At 38.2% G+C, this 18,793-nt stretch overlaps 1 protein-coding gene and 2 long non-coding RNA genes across 3 annotated transcripts; 1 reads left to right on the forward strand and 2 right to left on the reverse strand.

Moving 5' to 3' along the window:
* Positions 1-4,833: 4,833 nt before the first annotated feature.
* LOC136244909 (uncharacterized) lies at positions 4,834-5,846 on the reverse strand. Its single transcript, XR_010695642.1, has 5 exons — positions 5,793-5,846; positions 5,719-5,736; positions 5,593-5,616; positions 5,199-5,261; positions 4,834-5,143 (listed from the first exon to the last, which is right to left on the reverse strand). It is a non-coding gene; the product is annotated as an uncharacterized lncRNA (long non-coding RNA).
* A 484-nt stretch (positions 5,847-6,330) lies between these two features.
* LOC136244607 (uncharacterized) lies at positions 6,331-6,808 on the forward strand. The gene is made up of 3 exons (XR_010695462.1): positions 6,331-6,552; positions 6,607-6,708; positions 6,768-6,808. It is a non-coding gene; the product is annotated as an uncharacterized lncRNA (long non-coding RNA).
* A 2,881-nt stretch (positions 6,809-9,689) lies between these two features.
* On the reverse strand, positions 9,690-10,568 carry LOC136244134 (E3 SUMO-protein ligase ZBED1-like). Its single transcript, XM_066035650.1, has one exon. The coding sequence runs from the start codon at positions 10,566-10,568 to the stop codon at positions 9,690-9,692; it is 879 nt and encodes a 292-aa protein (XP_065891722.1).
* Positions 10,569-18,793: the final 8,225 nt, after the last annotated feature.

Here is an 18,793-nt window from a genome sequence, read left to right on the forward strand (position 1 = left end):
AAGGTGTTTATAACATTCTGAGGCTTCCTGTAAATTGCTAACAATATTCATTTAGACATTGGTCTAATACATAAACACACCCTGAACAGGTGTTATTGGTGTCTCTGTGTTCTCAGCACAGAACACCATCAGTGACACAGTTGCTGCAAAGCTGTGGTGGTATCCTCCAGTGGCAGATCTAAAGACATGTTTAACCCTTAAACGCGCACGCGAATTTACGAAATATTGCACTGAAATCGCAAGGGCCATTTAAGTGGCCCTCCATATTTGGCACAGAGGTGTGCGCACTAGGATTACGTGATCGTGAAACGGTTTAGTGCAACGGAAAGCCACGTTTCTGGGCTTTAATTCGAGCTCAAGAACTTTGTGCTGTGATTAAAGATAAGCGAGATATGGATGAAAATACTGTTGTTGATCAACTTTTCTATAGCGACACCGACGATGACTGGAACAACTCGGACGAAGAGGACTCTTTTGTCCATGGAGAAGACTCTTTTGTCCTTGATAGGCTTACCAGGGAAGAAGACGGTAAAATGGCGGACAGATGAATCGGTCCTATCACTTCGCCTGCCATTATAGATGATTATGGCGATGTGGAAGAAAATGATCATGAAGAATAGTTCAGCAACGACGAAGAAGATATCGAGGAAGAAACAAACGATGATTATGAAGATATAATGCTTTTCACATGTTTTATAACTTGAGTCCTGCTCTTCTAATAGCTGATGTAAGATATTGTGAAGGTCATGATGAGTCAAGCCATCCTGGACCATCTGGGCTACATAGTAGAGTGAGTGACAGTGGGATGAGTAGCCTGGAAACTGAATACCCCTGTAATGGTTCTCCTGTGGCCTACCATGGCTCTCCTGTTAGTTCTTCTCCACATGCCCCATTTTCACCTAGTGATAGAGGCAGGGACTACTCACCATCTCCATCTGATCCTTTGTCTGGCAGAAATAGAGGGAGGGGTAGAGGTAGAGGAAGGGGTGGGGGAACTGTGTCTCCAATGGATCTTGTGCCTAGTCGAGGTAGGAGGAAAGGTACTGGTAGAGGTACCGGTAGGGGTAGGGATTTGGCTATCGAAAATGCTTATACTCTAGAGTGCTGTTTCACACCTGTGAATGATCGTAGGACCATCAAAAGCTTTAGGGAGCAACTGGCTACTAAACTTTTTTATGTCGACATAGCTCACGCCAGCATGGAGGACGTCAATCACAGGCTCTTCCTCCTCAATCACCTGCGAGGCTTGAGGAACACCATTTCATAGAGAACCTTGGGACTGACGGTGACTGTGCAGTGTTTTCTGACCGGAAGACACATAGAAAACGTACTAAGTATGGCTGCGTAAATTGTGGAATGCTTCATCTGTGCCTTGAAAATTGTTTTAAGATATACCACACCAAGGAAAACTATAAAGAAATAAGGGGTGTATGCTATTTACTGTGTCTTAGACTTTTTACAGGTTCAGCCGATGTATATAGTTTAGATGTGTTGACAGTATTATCTGTTTAGTTATGTACAGAGCTGTTTGTAATTCAGGTTTTTCCACGATTGTGGTTTTTTCTCTGAAATCACTTGGATCGGTGGTTTCTAACTGAGGCAAACCCTTTACTGAGTAAAGATCCCAGCACTTTAGTGTATATATTTCATGTACATTTTATGTTTGAAAAGTTTTTCAAATTCTAATGCTAACAATACTTTATGTTTGATGAACAGTGCATGATAAAATAGATTGCTGTTGGTATTTGATTGACCAGTCACCAGAATACGTCTTGGCAGCACGTTGAAATGCCACAGTGATTGTGTTGGAGTTCTTTGTTACATGCCTACAGGGTAAAAATAATTATGAGAATATGACAATTTTTTTCAATTCACAACTACCTGAGAGTTGTAGCTATGTCAATGGAATTTCACCACCTTGTATCAAGGGTACCACCCTTTCTAAACACCAAGTGTTGAGGCGAATGGACAGAGGAGCTGCCTACCATGATGATTATTTCCAAATGATGCGCATATTGCTGTGGATAAATGGAGAAGTATTATTGATAAAAACATAATAATAATATTGGATAAACCCCAGGTTATACACCGTCTGTGTACCAAGTTACAAGCTGATACATCAAGGATTTTCACAGATACAGTCGTGTAAAGACGTGCGGTTACTTCGCACAATTGTGTGAAATACCACAAGTTTTTTCTAAAATTCATAAATACCTGAGAGTTGCTGCTATGTCAATGGAATTTCACCACCTTGTATCAAGGGTACAACTCTTTCTCGACACCAAGTATTGAGGCGAATCGCCAACGGAGCCACCTACCATGACGGTTATTTCCAAGTTATGTGCATATTACTTCGGATAAATAGAGAAGCATTAATGATAAACAATTGATAGTCACGATGGGTAAACCCCAGGGTATCCACCATCTGTGTACCAAGTTTCAAGTTAATACGTCGAGGATTTTCAGAGATTCAGCCTTGTAAAGACGCGCGATTATTTTCGTGAAAGTAAGCATAAACTTTCGTGCGTTTTCGGTGTAATAAATAATAGGGCCATTATAATGGCCTTTGCGCGTTTAAGGGTTAATATGGTACCGTATACCTGGAAATTTCCGCAGCATGTATATTTCACAGTCCCTAGTACAACACTGGCACAGTAGACTGCAAAGGAAAAGTATTAACAAGTACAAAACAGATTGTTCCTTTGAAAACCGGCAGTACACAATCCCAGGTATGTAGTATATTATATCTATGACCATAACCTAAGGACCTACATACAGCAGTTATACCCCCCTTATACAAGTAATTACACCATTCCTCATCATATTTAATAATAATAGTGACCTACACTGATAGCCTAAGATACATTAAATGTCATCTGACTTTATTAAGTGTACAGTAACTCCATGCACCCAAAAAGTGTGTATGGTCAATTCATTAAGTCCAATGATTAGACAATCAGATGCTACCCTAGCCAAGGAAGCCTAAGACTTTATCTGGCCCCATAAAAACAGTCCACGTACAATTGCAAGTGCGAAGTACCTGAATACATAGATAATGACTAGTTGTACTCCAACTTGTTGGAAACAGTTCTTTGAACAACTCAACACAATAGTTAAGTGATAGAGTATTTTGCAGTTTATCCAACAGGTGGAATACATAATCTGGAAGTTTTTAGAATAGTTTGCAAAAATTCCAACAGGTTGGAAACAAATAAATAGCACAATAAATAAAGTTTATGTAGTTGTTCATCACTTCATCAATGACTAGTTGTACTCGAACTTGTTGGAAACAGTTCTTTGAACAACTCAACACAATAGTTAAGTGATAGAGTATTTTGCAGTTTATCCAACAGGTCGGAATACAAGTAACGCTAAGTCATACGTTCCTTGGTAAGTATTAGTTAAACTCCAACATGTTGGATAAGTTTCTTTCTATTGCTTAACATAATATATCAATCTCCTAGCATTTTAAAAGAATTTTAAACAACATCCAACATGTCGGAAATGAAGTAAAGCTCAATAAATGAAGTTTATTCAGTACCACTTTAACAATGATTAGTTATACTCCAACATGTTGGAAACAGTCCTAAAAGCTCCTTTCTAATGCTTTACATAATCTGAAAGTTTTTAGAATAGTTTGCAACAATTCCAACATGTTGGAAACAAATAAAAAGCCGAATAAATCAAGTTTATTTAGTTGTTCATCTCTTCATCAATGACTAGTTATACTCCAACATTTTGGAAACAATCTTAAAAGTTCCTTTCTAATGCTGAACATTATGTAAATGTTTTAAGAATAGTTTGCAAAAATTCCAACAGGTTGGAAACAAATAAATAGCACAATAAATAAAGTTTATGTAGTTGTTCATCACTTCATCAATGACTAGTCGTACTCCAACATGTTGGAAACAGTTCTTTGAACAACTCAACACATTAGTTAGGTGATAGAGTATTTTGCAGTTTATCCAAAAGGTCGGAATACAAGTAACGCTAAGTCATACGTTCCTTCGTAAGTATTAGTTAAACTCCAACATGTTGGATAAGTTTCTTTCTATTGCTTAACATAATATTTCAATCTCCTAGCATTTTAAAAGAATTTTAAACAACATCCAACAAGTAAAGCTCAATAAATGAAGTTTATTCAGTGCTTTACAACTTTAACAATGATTAGTTATACTCCAACATGTTGGAAACAGTCCTAAAAGCTCCTTTCTAATGCTTAACATAATCTGAAAGTTTTTAGAATAGTTTGCAACAATTCCAACAGGTCGGAAACAAATGAAAAAGCACAATAAATAAAGTTTATTTAGTTGTTCATCACTTCATCAATGACTAGTTGTACTCCAACATGTTGGAAACAGTTCTTTGAACAACTCAACACAATAGTTAAGTGATAGAGTATTTTGCAGTTTATCCAACATGTCGGAATACATAATCTGGAAGTTTTTAGAATAGTTTGCAACAATTCCAACATGTTGGAAACAAATAAAAAGCCGAATAAATCAAGTTTATTTAGTTGTTCATCTCTTCATCAATGACTAGTTATACTCCAACATGTTGGAAACAATCTTAAAAGTTCCTTTCTAATGCTTAACATTATGTAAATGTTTTAAGAATAGTTTGCAAAACTTCCAACACATTATTCTCGTTTTCCACCTGTGAGCAAAGCTGAAAAGTGCTCTAGAAATGTGTAGAATTTTAAACGTGATGTTTAGCAGTACAAAAGATTGTTTCCAACATGTTGGAATATAACTTGTCATTTCTGAGGTGATATTAAAAAGTATACCAAGCGTATGTTCCACTCTCTTTAATTTCCGACCAGTGGGAAAAGCTGTAAAATGCTCTTGAAATGTATAGAAATTTAAATGTGCCGTTGAGCAGTACAAAAGAATGTTTCATAACATTTAGCATAGACAATATCAGTGTTTGACACTGTTTGTTCAACGATGAAGTTTTTCGGCAGGAACAGCCGGAAATGATCCCTTTTCGATGGGGTGCTTGTAGATGGGGTGCGTGCTTCCTTCCGGGTCAACATCGGTGACTAGGATTCTCACTTCATTCGGCTTAAGCTTTATATTGTAACAGGTGGTTCCGTGGCACACATTGCCTTCTCCGCTGATTCCGTCGTCCAAAAGAAAGATTACTATATGTATATCATTAACTAATTACAGCAATAGAATGCATAAAGATTGCCATACTTTTCTCGCCATTCTTAAAGCTTATATCTGGTGCTTCTGCTCTTCCTTTTTGGCGTTTATTTGCTAAAGCAAGTACAGAATCAATAATATTCGATCAAGTGTTAGCAAAGGTACAATAGTACAATGATGTATCTATACATCCAACAGGTCGGAATATAAACAAAGCTGAAAAATTCAAGTCATAAATTTCTACATAACCTTAGCAATGATTAGCTACACACGACAATATTTATAGTATTTTCTACTGCACAACAAAGGTCTGAGCATTCCTATAGAATTTTGCAGCATTTCCAACAGGTCAGAAATGAAATAAAGCTCAATAAATTCAGTTCTACATCACTTCAGCTTTGACTAGTATACTCCAATGCGTTGGAATGTACACATGTATTCTTACTTAAACTTTGCTGTTCTGTGTCTTCTATAGAGGGAAAAGCCCAAATGAATTAACTGTACATAGTTACAGACATGCATTGCAATAGTTTATGGATATAAAGCATCCATAAATGATCGCAATATTTACCTAATTTCCTCTTTGGTCCTGTATAAAACAATTACATACTTAATAGCAGTTGTCTCTCAAACACATTAACATACTTGTTCTTAACTTCTTATTATATGGTGTTGGCGGCTTCTCTGTAACAAAAAAAGAAGACATTATTACATCGATTCTAACAGTGTGAGTAAACATGCATAGTACTACCTTGCTACAATGGAGCATAAAAATTTATCAGTTGGAAAAGCCAAACAACTTAACAGATTTCTCAGGTGGCTGCAAAAGCAAACATTTGACTGGCTAACATCGAAACAACCACAAGCCTCACATTTGGTAGTATTTCATTTATTTATTATGGCTGTACAGCACTATGTGCTATCTTATATTGCTACCAATAATGTTTAGCTAGCACATATAAAGGTAAGCAAGAAATTGACACATTAATTACTTGTATGAATTCAGTTGTCACCACAAAGTAGGTATATAACCATTTATATAGCATATTTAAGTTATCTACACCGTGCAAGATCTACAGCTTATTACTACCCATTATGTTCCAAGTTCAAGTAGTCATTTTTGTCTGTAATGATATAAAAAATGTTCATAATACAAAAAGACTATCATTTTTGTTACATCTCTAATGTATCGTCCTGTTTTTAGATCATTGACGGAGCTAAGACACATTTAGAGGCAGTGTCACTCGAGAGGTCTACTTACCGGGAAGCCTGCAAGTTAAGTCAAGAGAAACTGAAGTCTACCTTTACTGTGTCAGATGAGTTCCAGCCCCCTTCACCAGCATCTCACTTGCCACCAAAGAGCCACCAAATCACTGTTCATTACAGCTTTGATATGGCCCAGCAGGTACATAAAAATGTGCGATAAGATAGATAACCAAGTTATAATTTGTTGAAACAGGTTCACTACCCTAGTGATCCTTTTCAGCCAGGGCCCATCTATTTTTTGACACCACGGAAGTGCGGTATTTTTGGCATTTGCTGTGAAGCAATACCAAGGCAGGTAAATATGATTGTATATGACGCGTACATCCTCATAATTACCTGGTACTATACTTTTAGGTAACATACCTCATTGATGAAGCCTTTAATATTGGAAAGGGGGCTAACTCCATTGTATCAATGCTCCATCACTTCTTCGAGGCTCACGGGTTTGGTGAAACATCAGCACACCTCCACGCTAATAACTGGACAAAATAAGAGCAGGTTTATGATGTATTACCTGATGTGGAGGGTGCTGATCGGTCTACATAACGAGATAAAAATATCTTTCCTTCCAGTGGGGCATACGAAGTTTGCTCCCGACTGGTGTTTTGGCTTGATGAAGCAGAAATTCCGGCGTAAAAAAGTGGGAGACTTGGATGATATTGCCAATTGTGTGAGCCGGTCATCTCGCGTCAATGTTCCACAACTGATTGGTTCATTGGATGGTACTGTATTTGTCCCCATGTATAATTGGAGTGGATTTTTTGAGCAGTATACCATTAAGACTGCTTTGAAGGGCATTAGTCATATGCACCACTTCCGCTTTACTGCTGATGTACCTGGATCAGTGTTTGTGAAAGACACTAGTAATTCTACTGAAAGGGAGATCATGCTCCTGAAAGATGGTTCCTCTGAGATTTCTCCTCAACAATTGCCCCCATTGCTAACACCTCCTGGCCTCTCCACAGAACAACAGACGTATCTTTTTGAAAAGATAAGAGAATTTTGCCCTGCAGAAAAGAGAGACAGTGTATGTCCAAGGCCTGCAGGCATTTAAACTTTCACACATTTAAGTTATAAGCGTTATACAATTTTAACATGGATTGGCATTAACTAGAACACAAGTTACGTTTAGCTTAAGTAGTCCAAGAAACTATGGATTCTGCTAAAACAAGCCTGAAACAGTCCCGTGAATGCTAGAAAGGGCAGCTTTTAGGATGTGTTTGAAGACGGCCCAACCACGTGCCCACTAAAAGGGACTCCTAGCTAACAGTTTGCGTACCTTACATCACGAATGTGTCAACATTCTTCCTCACCGTCACGATCATTCCAGTACTGCGTTGTTCTAAGCAGTTTCAGTGGCATGTCATAGCTTCTAGTTTCTTTCTTTTCGCACCACAAGCATAAACGATATTATACTAACGTTAATAAGCATAACCGGGAAAAGATTTGTCGCGATTTGTCCAGCTGTTTGTTTACAATAAGTATGCGATAAAAAGCGGTGTTTCATTTAATTCACTGGAGTTCATGCTTGTTCAACTTTGACGGAATCGGACGAATTCATGATCCGTGAATAACTGATGAATGGATTGCTGCAGAGCGCTGAAACTTTGCAAGTGAGTTTATACTTACCTTATAACTGTTTTTAGCCAAAAAAGTCAGTTTCCAAAATTTGGGCGATAAGAGCCCTTTTCGTAGACCGGGTCACAAATATATCATAGTGTGCAAACCAGCAACATGTAGTACTGGAATTAGTTGAATTTAATTTTTAAAATATCATGAGCCTTTACCCATAGCAAGGTTGCTCAACAGGTAGTTAGCTAGTACGTACAGTAATATGCAATTGGATTGGATAAGTGATAAAGTGATATTATCAATCTTAACATGGAAAAAATACAACAAACAATATTACATTGTTTAGTTTATTTCATTGTTAGCTTATAATATATTATTATCAGATTTGTCTAACATTTGAAAACCAGGTGGGTCCAGTGTATGGACGTCGAACATTGACTGGGGTATTGGCATCCAAAGGACTCAAAGCTGGAGAGTAGGGGAGTCTCTGAGGCTTGTTTCGCCTCTGTACTCTCAAGCCCGCAGACACTCTGCTGCGCGAATGACGAACCCTGGAACCTACAAGGCAGATTATTTTGGTCAGAAACTGCACATCGACCAAAACGAGAAGAACATGATGTTTGGAGTAACGCACATATGTGCAGTTGATGGATTTAGCCGTAAAATTGTGGCGTTTACTACTGTGCCAATCAAACACAACTACACTGTTTACGAGACAGTGTACAGGTATTACATTATGCACTACAAGCATAATACCTACTATGTGTACTGTACATACTACCATCTCATGTATATTTACAAGTGTCTGTTTATTATTGTTTAGACAGATCATCTGCCACTATGGAATGTGGGATTAACTCAGGGTTGATCAGGGGAAGGAGTGGTATCTAATGCTGTACATGCAAGAACGTCTGGCAGAATATAGAAGAAACCCTTCTGCACCACCTCATTTACAAACATCCTCAACCCAGGTGAGATTTTATGACGTGATGAAATAACCTTAACCTTCTGATAGTAAAAAATGTCAGCAACTAGCTAAAGTAGATATTTCAATTTGATACACATACAGGATAAATAACTTCGATACATTTTAAAGATTGGATAAAATATTAGCATTGATGCAGAATTAAATTTTAATTAACAAGCAGTAAATACACACTATTATGCTATACAGTGTACTTGTTGGCATTGGAAAATGTGTTGATTTTCGTATAATAGAATCATGTAGTTGTAAGGATCTGGGTTGAAGTCAATGGAAGGGTAAACTATCCGATTAAGGCCATCCTAATTGAAATGCAAGAAAACCACGATTTCAACTTGGAACATGACGATGTCAAATTTTGTGTCTCCTGGTATAGCATCCAAGTTAGCCAAGTAGGGACGAAACAGTTTGTGGCAGCCTGAGATGTGCATCGGATCCGAGATATATCAACATAAAAATAAATGCACAATGATTATGCATAACTGTCACTAAATAATATTATAAGTATGCCTGTGCGATAATGAAAAAACCTATATCTCGATAAATTCCGATAATAAAAGCCTATTTATCTCGATAAACGATATTATCTCGATAATGATCATACAATATAACACTGAACACTAAAGAACTTTCAAGTAAGTGATGGTTGTTAAAACAAAAGATTTAGTCTCACAATAAACAATATTGTAGTTATACCATTAGTCATACTGTTACTTTTAAATTTATCTTTTCTTCTTGTTAACTTCTAGGTTTGCACCAAGGAAGACCAACATGTTAACATTCTCCGGTAGTAGACAGGCTCTTTTTTCATTTACTACATGTCCAGCCACACTAAACGCACGCTCTGATGGCACTGAGGTTGCTGGAATACATAAAAATTTCCTAGCTAACCGTGGATAGTGTTTCTGATTGTCTTTCCACCATACTAGAGGATTACCCACTGTACTAGGATCAATTTCAATGGCAATGTAATTGCTCATTTCCCTTTCTACTTCAGCTTTGATTCTTTCACTGTCTGATAGTGGAGCACCTTCATCTTGAGATTTGGAATTAACAACATCATCCAACAAAGACATCAAGCCTTTCTTGGCCTTTTTAGATGGTGGAGGAGCATCGTCATCATCAGTCAGATTAACAGTGCTTGTACTAGTATCAAGGCTGTTGCTATCATCATCATTCAACTCTTGTGCTTCTTCTTCCACAGAAGTAATTGTAAAGCTCTTGTCACTGTCAGTCATGAAAGCAAGGGCTTTAAATCTAGGGTCAAGGAAGCATGCCTTGTTAATCAAGCTCATGACATCATCGTAACGATCTTTGAGATCACCCATCACAATCTTTTCCATTGTTTTAGCCAGTGAGGAATCTGAAGAATTTTCAACCAAATGTATTGACAAAAGCTTGTATAATAGTGGTCTTACGGCTGAAATGGTTACTAGTTTTTCACCACCCAGTGTCTCAGTGATTTCCACAATGGGTTGTAAAACTTCCAAAAATGTTTCCATTGTTGAAATCTCAGCATTACTAGGCATAAAATCTGTTTTTTTAATTTCAATTAAGGTAGCACACAGTGGCTGACGCTGTTGAAGCAAACGTTTCAGCATGTAATACGATGAGTTCCACCGTGTAGTGACATCTTGAACCAAACTTAGTTCCTCAACATGCAAGTCTGTTTGTTTCTGCTTTAATATATATATGAAGACTTAGAAGAGTGATGAAAATGGGTCACTACACGGCGGGCACGAGCAAGAGCTCTTGATATTTGTGGAATTTCCATAGCTTTCTTAACTCCAATTTGAAGAGTGTGGGCTAGACAACCAAAACGAGGCCATGATAGTATTTCAGTTGCACAAACAATGTTTCGTGCATTATCAGTGGTTATAGACACAAGATCATCCTCTTTAAGATCCCACCTTGCAAGGCTATCCTTTAACTCATCAGCTAAATTGACACCTGTGTGCTCCAATGGCTGTCCAAAAGGTGAGCTTGTAGATTCCATAATTCATCAATATAATGCACAGTATGTGTAATATAACTATGGTTAGCACGGGAGGTCCAACCATCTGTGGTAAGTGAAAAATTCTTTAGACCACGTGCCATAGCAGCAGCAATTCTTGCTTTCTCACTCTGATAAATTTCTGGAATGTAATTCTGTGAGAAGGTCTTCCTATCAGGAACCACGTATCTTGGCTCAAAAGTACGCAACATAGCCCGAAATCCCACATTGTTGACTATGCTAATGGGCAACATATCCTTCGCTATACAATGGCTTACTGATTGGTTAAGAGTTTTCCACCTTTTCGAGTTTGTTGACAGTGGCTCTAACTGACGGAAAGCTTCACTAATGGGTGGTTGGTTGGCAGACACGGCACTACACTTTTGACTAGTTGCCGGCGTTTTGGCTTTTACTTTCAAATATTCCAAGCGGTGGTTGTATTCCAAATGAGAGATCATATTGGTGGTGTTTCCAAGATAGTTCATCTTCTTTGGGCAGAGCCTACAGTAGACTTCAGTCTGCTTCTTTTTATCTTTCTCCAAGTACTGCCCATTTTCCGCTGGGAAGCCAAAGTATTCCCAAACAGGACTCTTTGCTTTTTCAAGCTTTAACAGTTCACGAGGACTATCGCGACACTCACTGTTTGAGTCACTGCTAGAATCACTACTCGCACCGCTATAAGTGCTCATTTCACTAACACAGATAAAACAAAACAACACGAGGTGAATCACGAGATACATGATTACGTAAGCAATTGCATCATAATTAATTATCGTATAATAATCGATTACAAGGAATATAATATCGCTATCTCGATAACCCTTCACCCTATCGCGATAATCGTATTATCGCTATTATCGCACAGCCCTAATTATAAGTTATATCATCATTTCTTTTTGTACAGGCAGGGGTATTCCAAACGTGCTGATGGCTCAAAACAATCAGACAAAACCTATTGACAACTCTGTGGTCCCAGCAGCCGACGAAGCTGGCAGACAATATGAAGAGAATGGAGGTAGATTGACTGTTCAGTGAGTTCGGACAAGATCCATTAGCAGAACGGGATGATTTGGTGACTACTAGGATGGAGACATTTACTGAACAATCGCCAAGCTTTGAAGATATTTTTCACAGCTTAGTGAACAATAACAAAACAAAGTTTAGTGATGGACTTTTATGTTTTATTGCTATAACCATGCAGCTTAAAGCACAACTGTAAGACTCTTGTACATGTATGTTACTTTTCTCACTGAATCTACTTTACCTGCAGTATTATACATGCGTAATTGGTGTAATCTTGTATATCTTTAAAAAATTTCAATAATAGTGAAGTCATCCTGTAGCGGTATTGTGACCAATGTTTGAACAAAGTTGAATGAACATAAAATTTCTACATTTTGGTTTTAAATATTGTGATTCTCAAATGTGACATCATGATGCTTTGTTAAATAAGCGAAGTAATATGATACATGATAATAATGATCTAATTCAATGTTGGTCCATCAATCTGACTCATTTGATGATTCAGATTCAATGTCAACATCAAAATTGATTCAGATGCAGCTTCAGATTTTTGGACTTGAACTCTGTACTGGTCTAATAGTCATAGTGACGGTAACCCTGTTTGATTGTCGGAACTGGAAGCAAATTTGAGAGGGCACAATTGGGTCAAAGTTTTCTTCTTCTGTCTTTTACACCTGGTAGCACGAGCTAGAATAAGAGAGGATTTTTTTGTGCCACCATAAACGCACAGATAACAGTTTACTTAAGGTCATTTAGATGATAAGCATGATACATCTATCGAACTATTAAAGGATAGCACTGCCACCTTTACTGTAATCAGGGAGACCAATTACTGTAATCAGGGGTCGAGATATCCATTTTGATGTTATTTTTATATGGATGTATGTATACTAAAGATGTGTCAACCATCAAGTAACTAGAATGGTCAATGGTTGTCTGTGTAGACCACCTCACATGCAATGATCGATGGTGATGTGTCAATTATCAAGTAGCTAGAATATTCAATAGTAGACCACCTCACACGCAATGATCAATGGTGATGTGTCAACTATCAAGTAGTTAGAATAATCAGTGGTTGTGTGTGTAGATCACCTCACATGCAATGATTGATGGTGATGTGTCAACCATCAAGTAGCTAGAATAGCCAGTAGTTGCCTGTGTAGACCACCTCACATGCAATGATCGACGGTGATGTGTCAACCATCAAGTAGCTAGAATAGTCAGTGGTTGTGTGTGTAGACCACCTCAAATGCAATGATTGATGGTGATGTGTCAACCATCAAGTAGCTAGAATAGTCAGTGGTTGTGTGTGTAGACCACCTCACATGCAATGATTGATGGTGATGTGTCAACCATCAAGTAGCTAGAATAGTCAGTGGTTGTGTGTGTAGACCACCTCACATGCAATGATTGATGGTGATGTGTCAACCATCAAGTAGCTAGAATAGTCAGTGGTTGTGTGTGTAGACCACCTCACATGCAATGATTGATGGTGATGACTCAACCATCAAGTAGCTAGAATAGTCAGTGGTTGTGTGTGTAGACCACCTCACATGCAATGATCGACGGCGATGTGTCAACCATCAAGTAGCTAGAATAGCCAATAGTTGTCTGTGTACGCCACCTCACATGCAATGATCGATGGTGATGTGTCAATCATCAAGTAGCTAGAATAGTCAGTGGTTGTGTGTGTAGACCACCTCACATGCAATGATCGATGGTGATGTGTCAACCATCAAGTAGCTAGAATAGTCAATGATCGTATGTTTGAAAATCATCTCACAATGCAATGTTTGATGATGAAGAGTCAACCATCAAGTAGCTAGAATAGTCAGTAGTTGTCTGTGTAGACCACCTCACATACAGTGATCGATGGTGATGTGTCAACTAGCTATCAAGTAGCTAGAATAGTCAGTAGTTGTGTGTGTAGACCACCTCACATGCAATGATCGATGGTGATGTGTCAACCATCAAGTAGCTAGAATAGTCAATGGTTGTATGTCTAAAAATCATCTCACAATGTATTGGTTGATGATTAAGAGTCAACCACCAAGTAGCTAGAATAGTCAATGGTTGTGTGTGTAGACTACCTCAAATTCAATGATCGATGATGGCACAACAAAAAATTATGATATGGTGATCTATTATAAATGTACAACTACAGTAATCTTGTGTGTTTCGTAAAAGAATTCTGATAATAGCAGGGTAAAAAAACTGCAATGCAATGTCTAGCTAATGACTTTTGACAGTTTTAAACTGTTTTTTTTTTAGTGGCCAAGTCAAGTAGGTCTGGAACACAGCTAAGGTACATTTTATGACCTCATTAATAATATCACCTCATTATTATCATACATTACTCTTGTATATAGACGGGTTGCCTAATAGAGGCGTGGCAATAATTACGCAACTGATAAATTACGTATTCGTTTCAGATTGAAGCTGTCCGCCATTTTGTTGGTCAACTCCTGGCGAGTTTTTGCTGTGTTGGGCGATTTTGAGAGAAAATCCAACTGATGAGTCAACAAGCAACGGAGAGTGAATATCAATCTACGCTGGATTATGACACAAAGAAGAGATATAAAGAAAAGTTGATCCTGAAAAGTGAGCAGATACCAGACCCATATGCTGTACCAGACGAAGAGTGGAGAGACGATGTTACAGAGTGGCCAACAGTATTGTATGGAGACGTCTACAACTACCTCATAGAGTCGAAGGGTCGTTACACACAAGAATCATTAAGGGCATTTAAATCTTTAGAAGTTTACAACTATTTTATTAGTGGACATGTCAGAACTGTCCTTTTTTATGAACCATCTAGGCAGAGTAAGTTCTGTGTTCTAGTGGCTGAAGTAAACCCTAGCCAAAAGTCACCAAGTGAAACTCACAAAGCCTGGATTATTGTTCAAAAAGAGGATGGCCAAGTGATGACAGGTCATTGTACTTGCAAAGCTGGGTAAGCATGCACAAACTGTTATTGCAGCTACTGCTTTTTAAATAACATTTTAGGAGGGGAGAGGTTTGTAGTCATGTGGCTGCAATACTGTTTAAAGTGGAGACAGCATGCCGATTGGGGTACAACAATCCAACATGTACTTCCATGCCATGCCAATGGAGTCAGTCTTTTGCTACCAATGTAAGTCTCCATGCATGACATACTAAGTTCTTTCATGTGTTGCATATTAATATAGGTTGATCCTGCTTTAGTTGTTGATATCAACTTCATAAAACCTGACCACAACAAGCGAAATGAATCAGTACCTTGTAGTTCAGCAGCAACCAGTCAATCAAATGGGTTGCAAATCCTTCAACAGCCAGAAGCTGATGTTTGTAGCTTGTATCAGGCACTACAGGTAGTTGTACCTGGTGCTTGTATTTTCACATCAATATCAGAGGAGTCTGAAGTAGATGTCAATAGTACGACAACTGTGACATGTAGACCACAACCAGATGATGCATCTGTTACAATGGCTACAGTTAGTGATAGACAGTGTGACCATGTCAATGATTTATCAAGTGGCACACCAGATGATGGATCTGTTCCAGGTTTGATGGTAAATAGTACAGGTGATGAGGTTGCTGAAGATCAAGCTGAACATGTTGGTAATTCTGGATCAAGCAATGAAGACCTTATGCCAGCACCACTGACTGCATTACATCAAGCAGAGTATGAACAAATGGATGATGAAGAACTGTTAAAAGAAGCAGAAAGGCTATTTTGTGAAATGAGTATTTCTAATATTGAGGCTGATGCAATCAGAGATGCTACCGTTGCTCAACACGATTGTGTTACATGGACACAGCACCGAAATGGGCGATTAACCGCATCACTATTTCATGATGTATTTGTGAGAAAACCAACAACCAATCCTGAGCCACTTGTAAAGAAGATCATGGGATATGAGCAAAATGATCTCAGTCATATTCCAGCGATAAGATGGGGGGTTCAAAATGAGAGTGTTGCAAGGGTGCAATATGCCAGTATCATGTCTGCAGAACATAACAATTTTACCTGTAATTTGACAGGCCTCTGGATTAACTCACTCTATCCACACTTAGGAGTTAGTCCAGATGGAGTGACGTCTTGTAGCTGTCATGGACAGGGTCTCTTAGAGATAAAATGTCCATACTCCACCAGAAATGCTGAGTTCCTGACAAGTGAAACGTGCTGTTTTTTGACAGATGCTGGATATTTGAACAAGAAGCATCGCTACTACACGCAAATTCAGGGACAACTCATGATTAGTGGTCTGTTGTTTTGTGACTTGTTTGTGTGGACTCCATCAGTATGTAAAGTTGAACGTATTTACCCTAGTGTGCGATTTTGGGAGAAATTAGAGAAACAGCTGACCATGTTTTTTGTAACTAATGTTCTCCCTGAAATAATGACCCACAAACTGCAACAAAATGTCGAAAATGACAGTGATAGTGACAAGGAGAATATTTATTGCGTATGTCAGAGAGGAAGTGCAGGTCGCATGATAGCATGTGACAACCAGCAATGCCACTTTAAGTGGTTTCATTATAAATGTGTGGGAATCAAACGTGCTCCAAAAGGCACATGGTTGTGTTCAGCTTGCAAGAAAAGCAAGTGATGTAGTCATGCATAAATAATATGTAACTGAACTAAACTAAGTTATTATTGCAATTAAAATGTGTACTGTGTATGATTCATACAATAACAGAAATGTACAGAAATAAATTAAACAATTAATGGTGGTTGCAAATTACATAGTGCTGCACAAACAAAGACTATTTTATCAATCGTGGCAAAATCAGTTTCATGGTCTCGCTTGATCAGGCTTATTGGCAAAGTTGCATGGAGGATTTTATAATACTTCATTCTTCCAATGGCTCTCTCAACATGAATACGCACATTAGAGAGCTGTCGAGAGAACTCAACTTCCCGCTGTGATAGTTGAGGTTTTCCCTTTGTAAAAGTGTCATGTAAACCATAGTGTCATGTAAACCATCTCATAACAGTCAATGGTGATCCATAGTGTCATGTAAACCATCTCATAACAGTCAATGGTGATCCATCAAACATCAGTAGCTACAACAGACCAAGGTGGTGTATCAAACATCAAGAAGCTTTACTAGTCAATGGTGATGTGTATATAAACCATCTCACGATAGTCAATGATGTGTCAAATATCAAGTAGATGTAATTAATAGGCAATGGTGATGTGTAATCCTTCTCAGAACAGTCCATATTGATGTTTGAATAGCTAGAATAGTCAATGTAGGTGTGTTAACTATTTCACAATAGTCAATGATGTGTCAAACATCAAGTAACTAGAATAGTCAATGGTCCGGTGTGTAAACCATCTCACAACAGTTGATCGCCATGTGACGTGTCATACATCAAGTATCTAGAATGGTCAATGGTGGGGTGTTACACACCAACATTGGCTATTAAAGCTACTTGAAGTTTTATTGACTGTTGTGAGATGGTTTACATACAACCATTTACTATTCTAGCCACTTGATGTTTGACACATCACATTGACTGTTGTGAGATGGTTTACTCACTTACAGCAGTCCATGGTTATCTTTCAAGGATCAAGCAGCTAGAATAGTCAATAGTGTTCAAAGTGGCGGTACTGCGATTGTTTTCTTCTCCTGGCTTGTAATCTTTCATATCTATCCGTATTGCTTTCCTCTAGAATAGCTGAAGTTGATCTAAAAGTAAACCGAGTTGGCACATAGTCAGGATTGTTAGGGAAACGAGATGGTCTCCCAGAAATGAAATGCAATTGGCACAATCTACTTTGCTCACTAGGCATCCAGTTTTCCCATTTAATCACTCTAACCCAAGCATCTCGTTGTGACTCATCCTCTGGAAACCGGAACAGAGTCATTTTTCCCTTAACAAATCTACTATTGCAGTCCACGGCACAACAAGCAAATGGCATGCTGGCGTTTTGTTGACCAACAAAATGGCGGAGACTTTCGATCACGTAATTTATCAGTTGCATAATTATTGCCACGCCTCTATTAGGCAACCCGTCTATATAACATCCCAGCAGGATATTATTGATCTGAGAAGTTGTGGTTGACTATTGTTGTGACGTAGTGTAGCTACACCATACACCATACATATTTATGAGTTACACTGAGCTTTTGGTAAACAACTGAACTGACTTTAGTAGCGTGCATTTTAGTATTATATCAATACAACACTTACAGTGGGGAATAAACTTTTCCTATAGAGACATGCACTTCATTTTCGAAAGCGGAAGACAGAGCTACCTGTATATATCATAGTAATTCTATGCTGGAAGGTGTCCATTATCATCATCTCAATGTAACAGTCAGTGATAAGCTAGAATCTTTATGATATCAGAGTCCATCTGTTTGTCTAAAATGGTTTTCGGGCCGAAACTTTTTGGCCTTCATAGGCCAAAGGTTGTGGTGGGTTAACATAAAAATATCTAACTAGAGAAACTTTTTTTAGAGGTGGTCTTTTTACCAGGTGGCCACTAAGACAGGTGTCACTGTAGATTCAATCCATGTCAAGTATCAGACGTAAAGTAGCTAGAGTAGTAAATGGTGGTGTGTAAACCATCTCACAACAGTCTGTGGTAATGTATCAAACATCAAGTAACCAGGTGGCATGTAAACCTTTGCTATTCCAACTACGTGATACTTGATGAATCACCATAGACTGTTGTGAGATGGTTTAACACCAGTGGGCAATTGACCATTCTAGCTACTTGATCTCTGACACTTCACTGACTATTATGAGGTGGTTTACACAACACTATTGACTATTCTAGCTGCTTGATCCTTGAAAGATAACCATGGACTGCT

Source organism: Dysidea avara, chromosome 14, assembly GCF_963678975.1.
Source record: "Dysidea avara chromosome 14, odDysAvar1.4, whole genome shotgun sequence".
NCBI lineage: Eukaryota > Metazoa > Porifera > Demospongiae > Dictyoceratida > Dysideidae > Dysidea > Dysidea avara.

Coding starts and splice junctions, on each gene's coding strand:
- LOC136244134 (XM_066035650.1), bottom strand. CDS start 10,568: ATGCTGAAACGTTTGCTTCAACAGCGTCAGCCACTGTGTGCTACCTTA.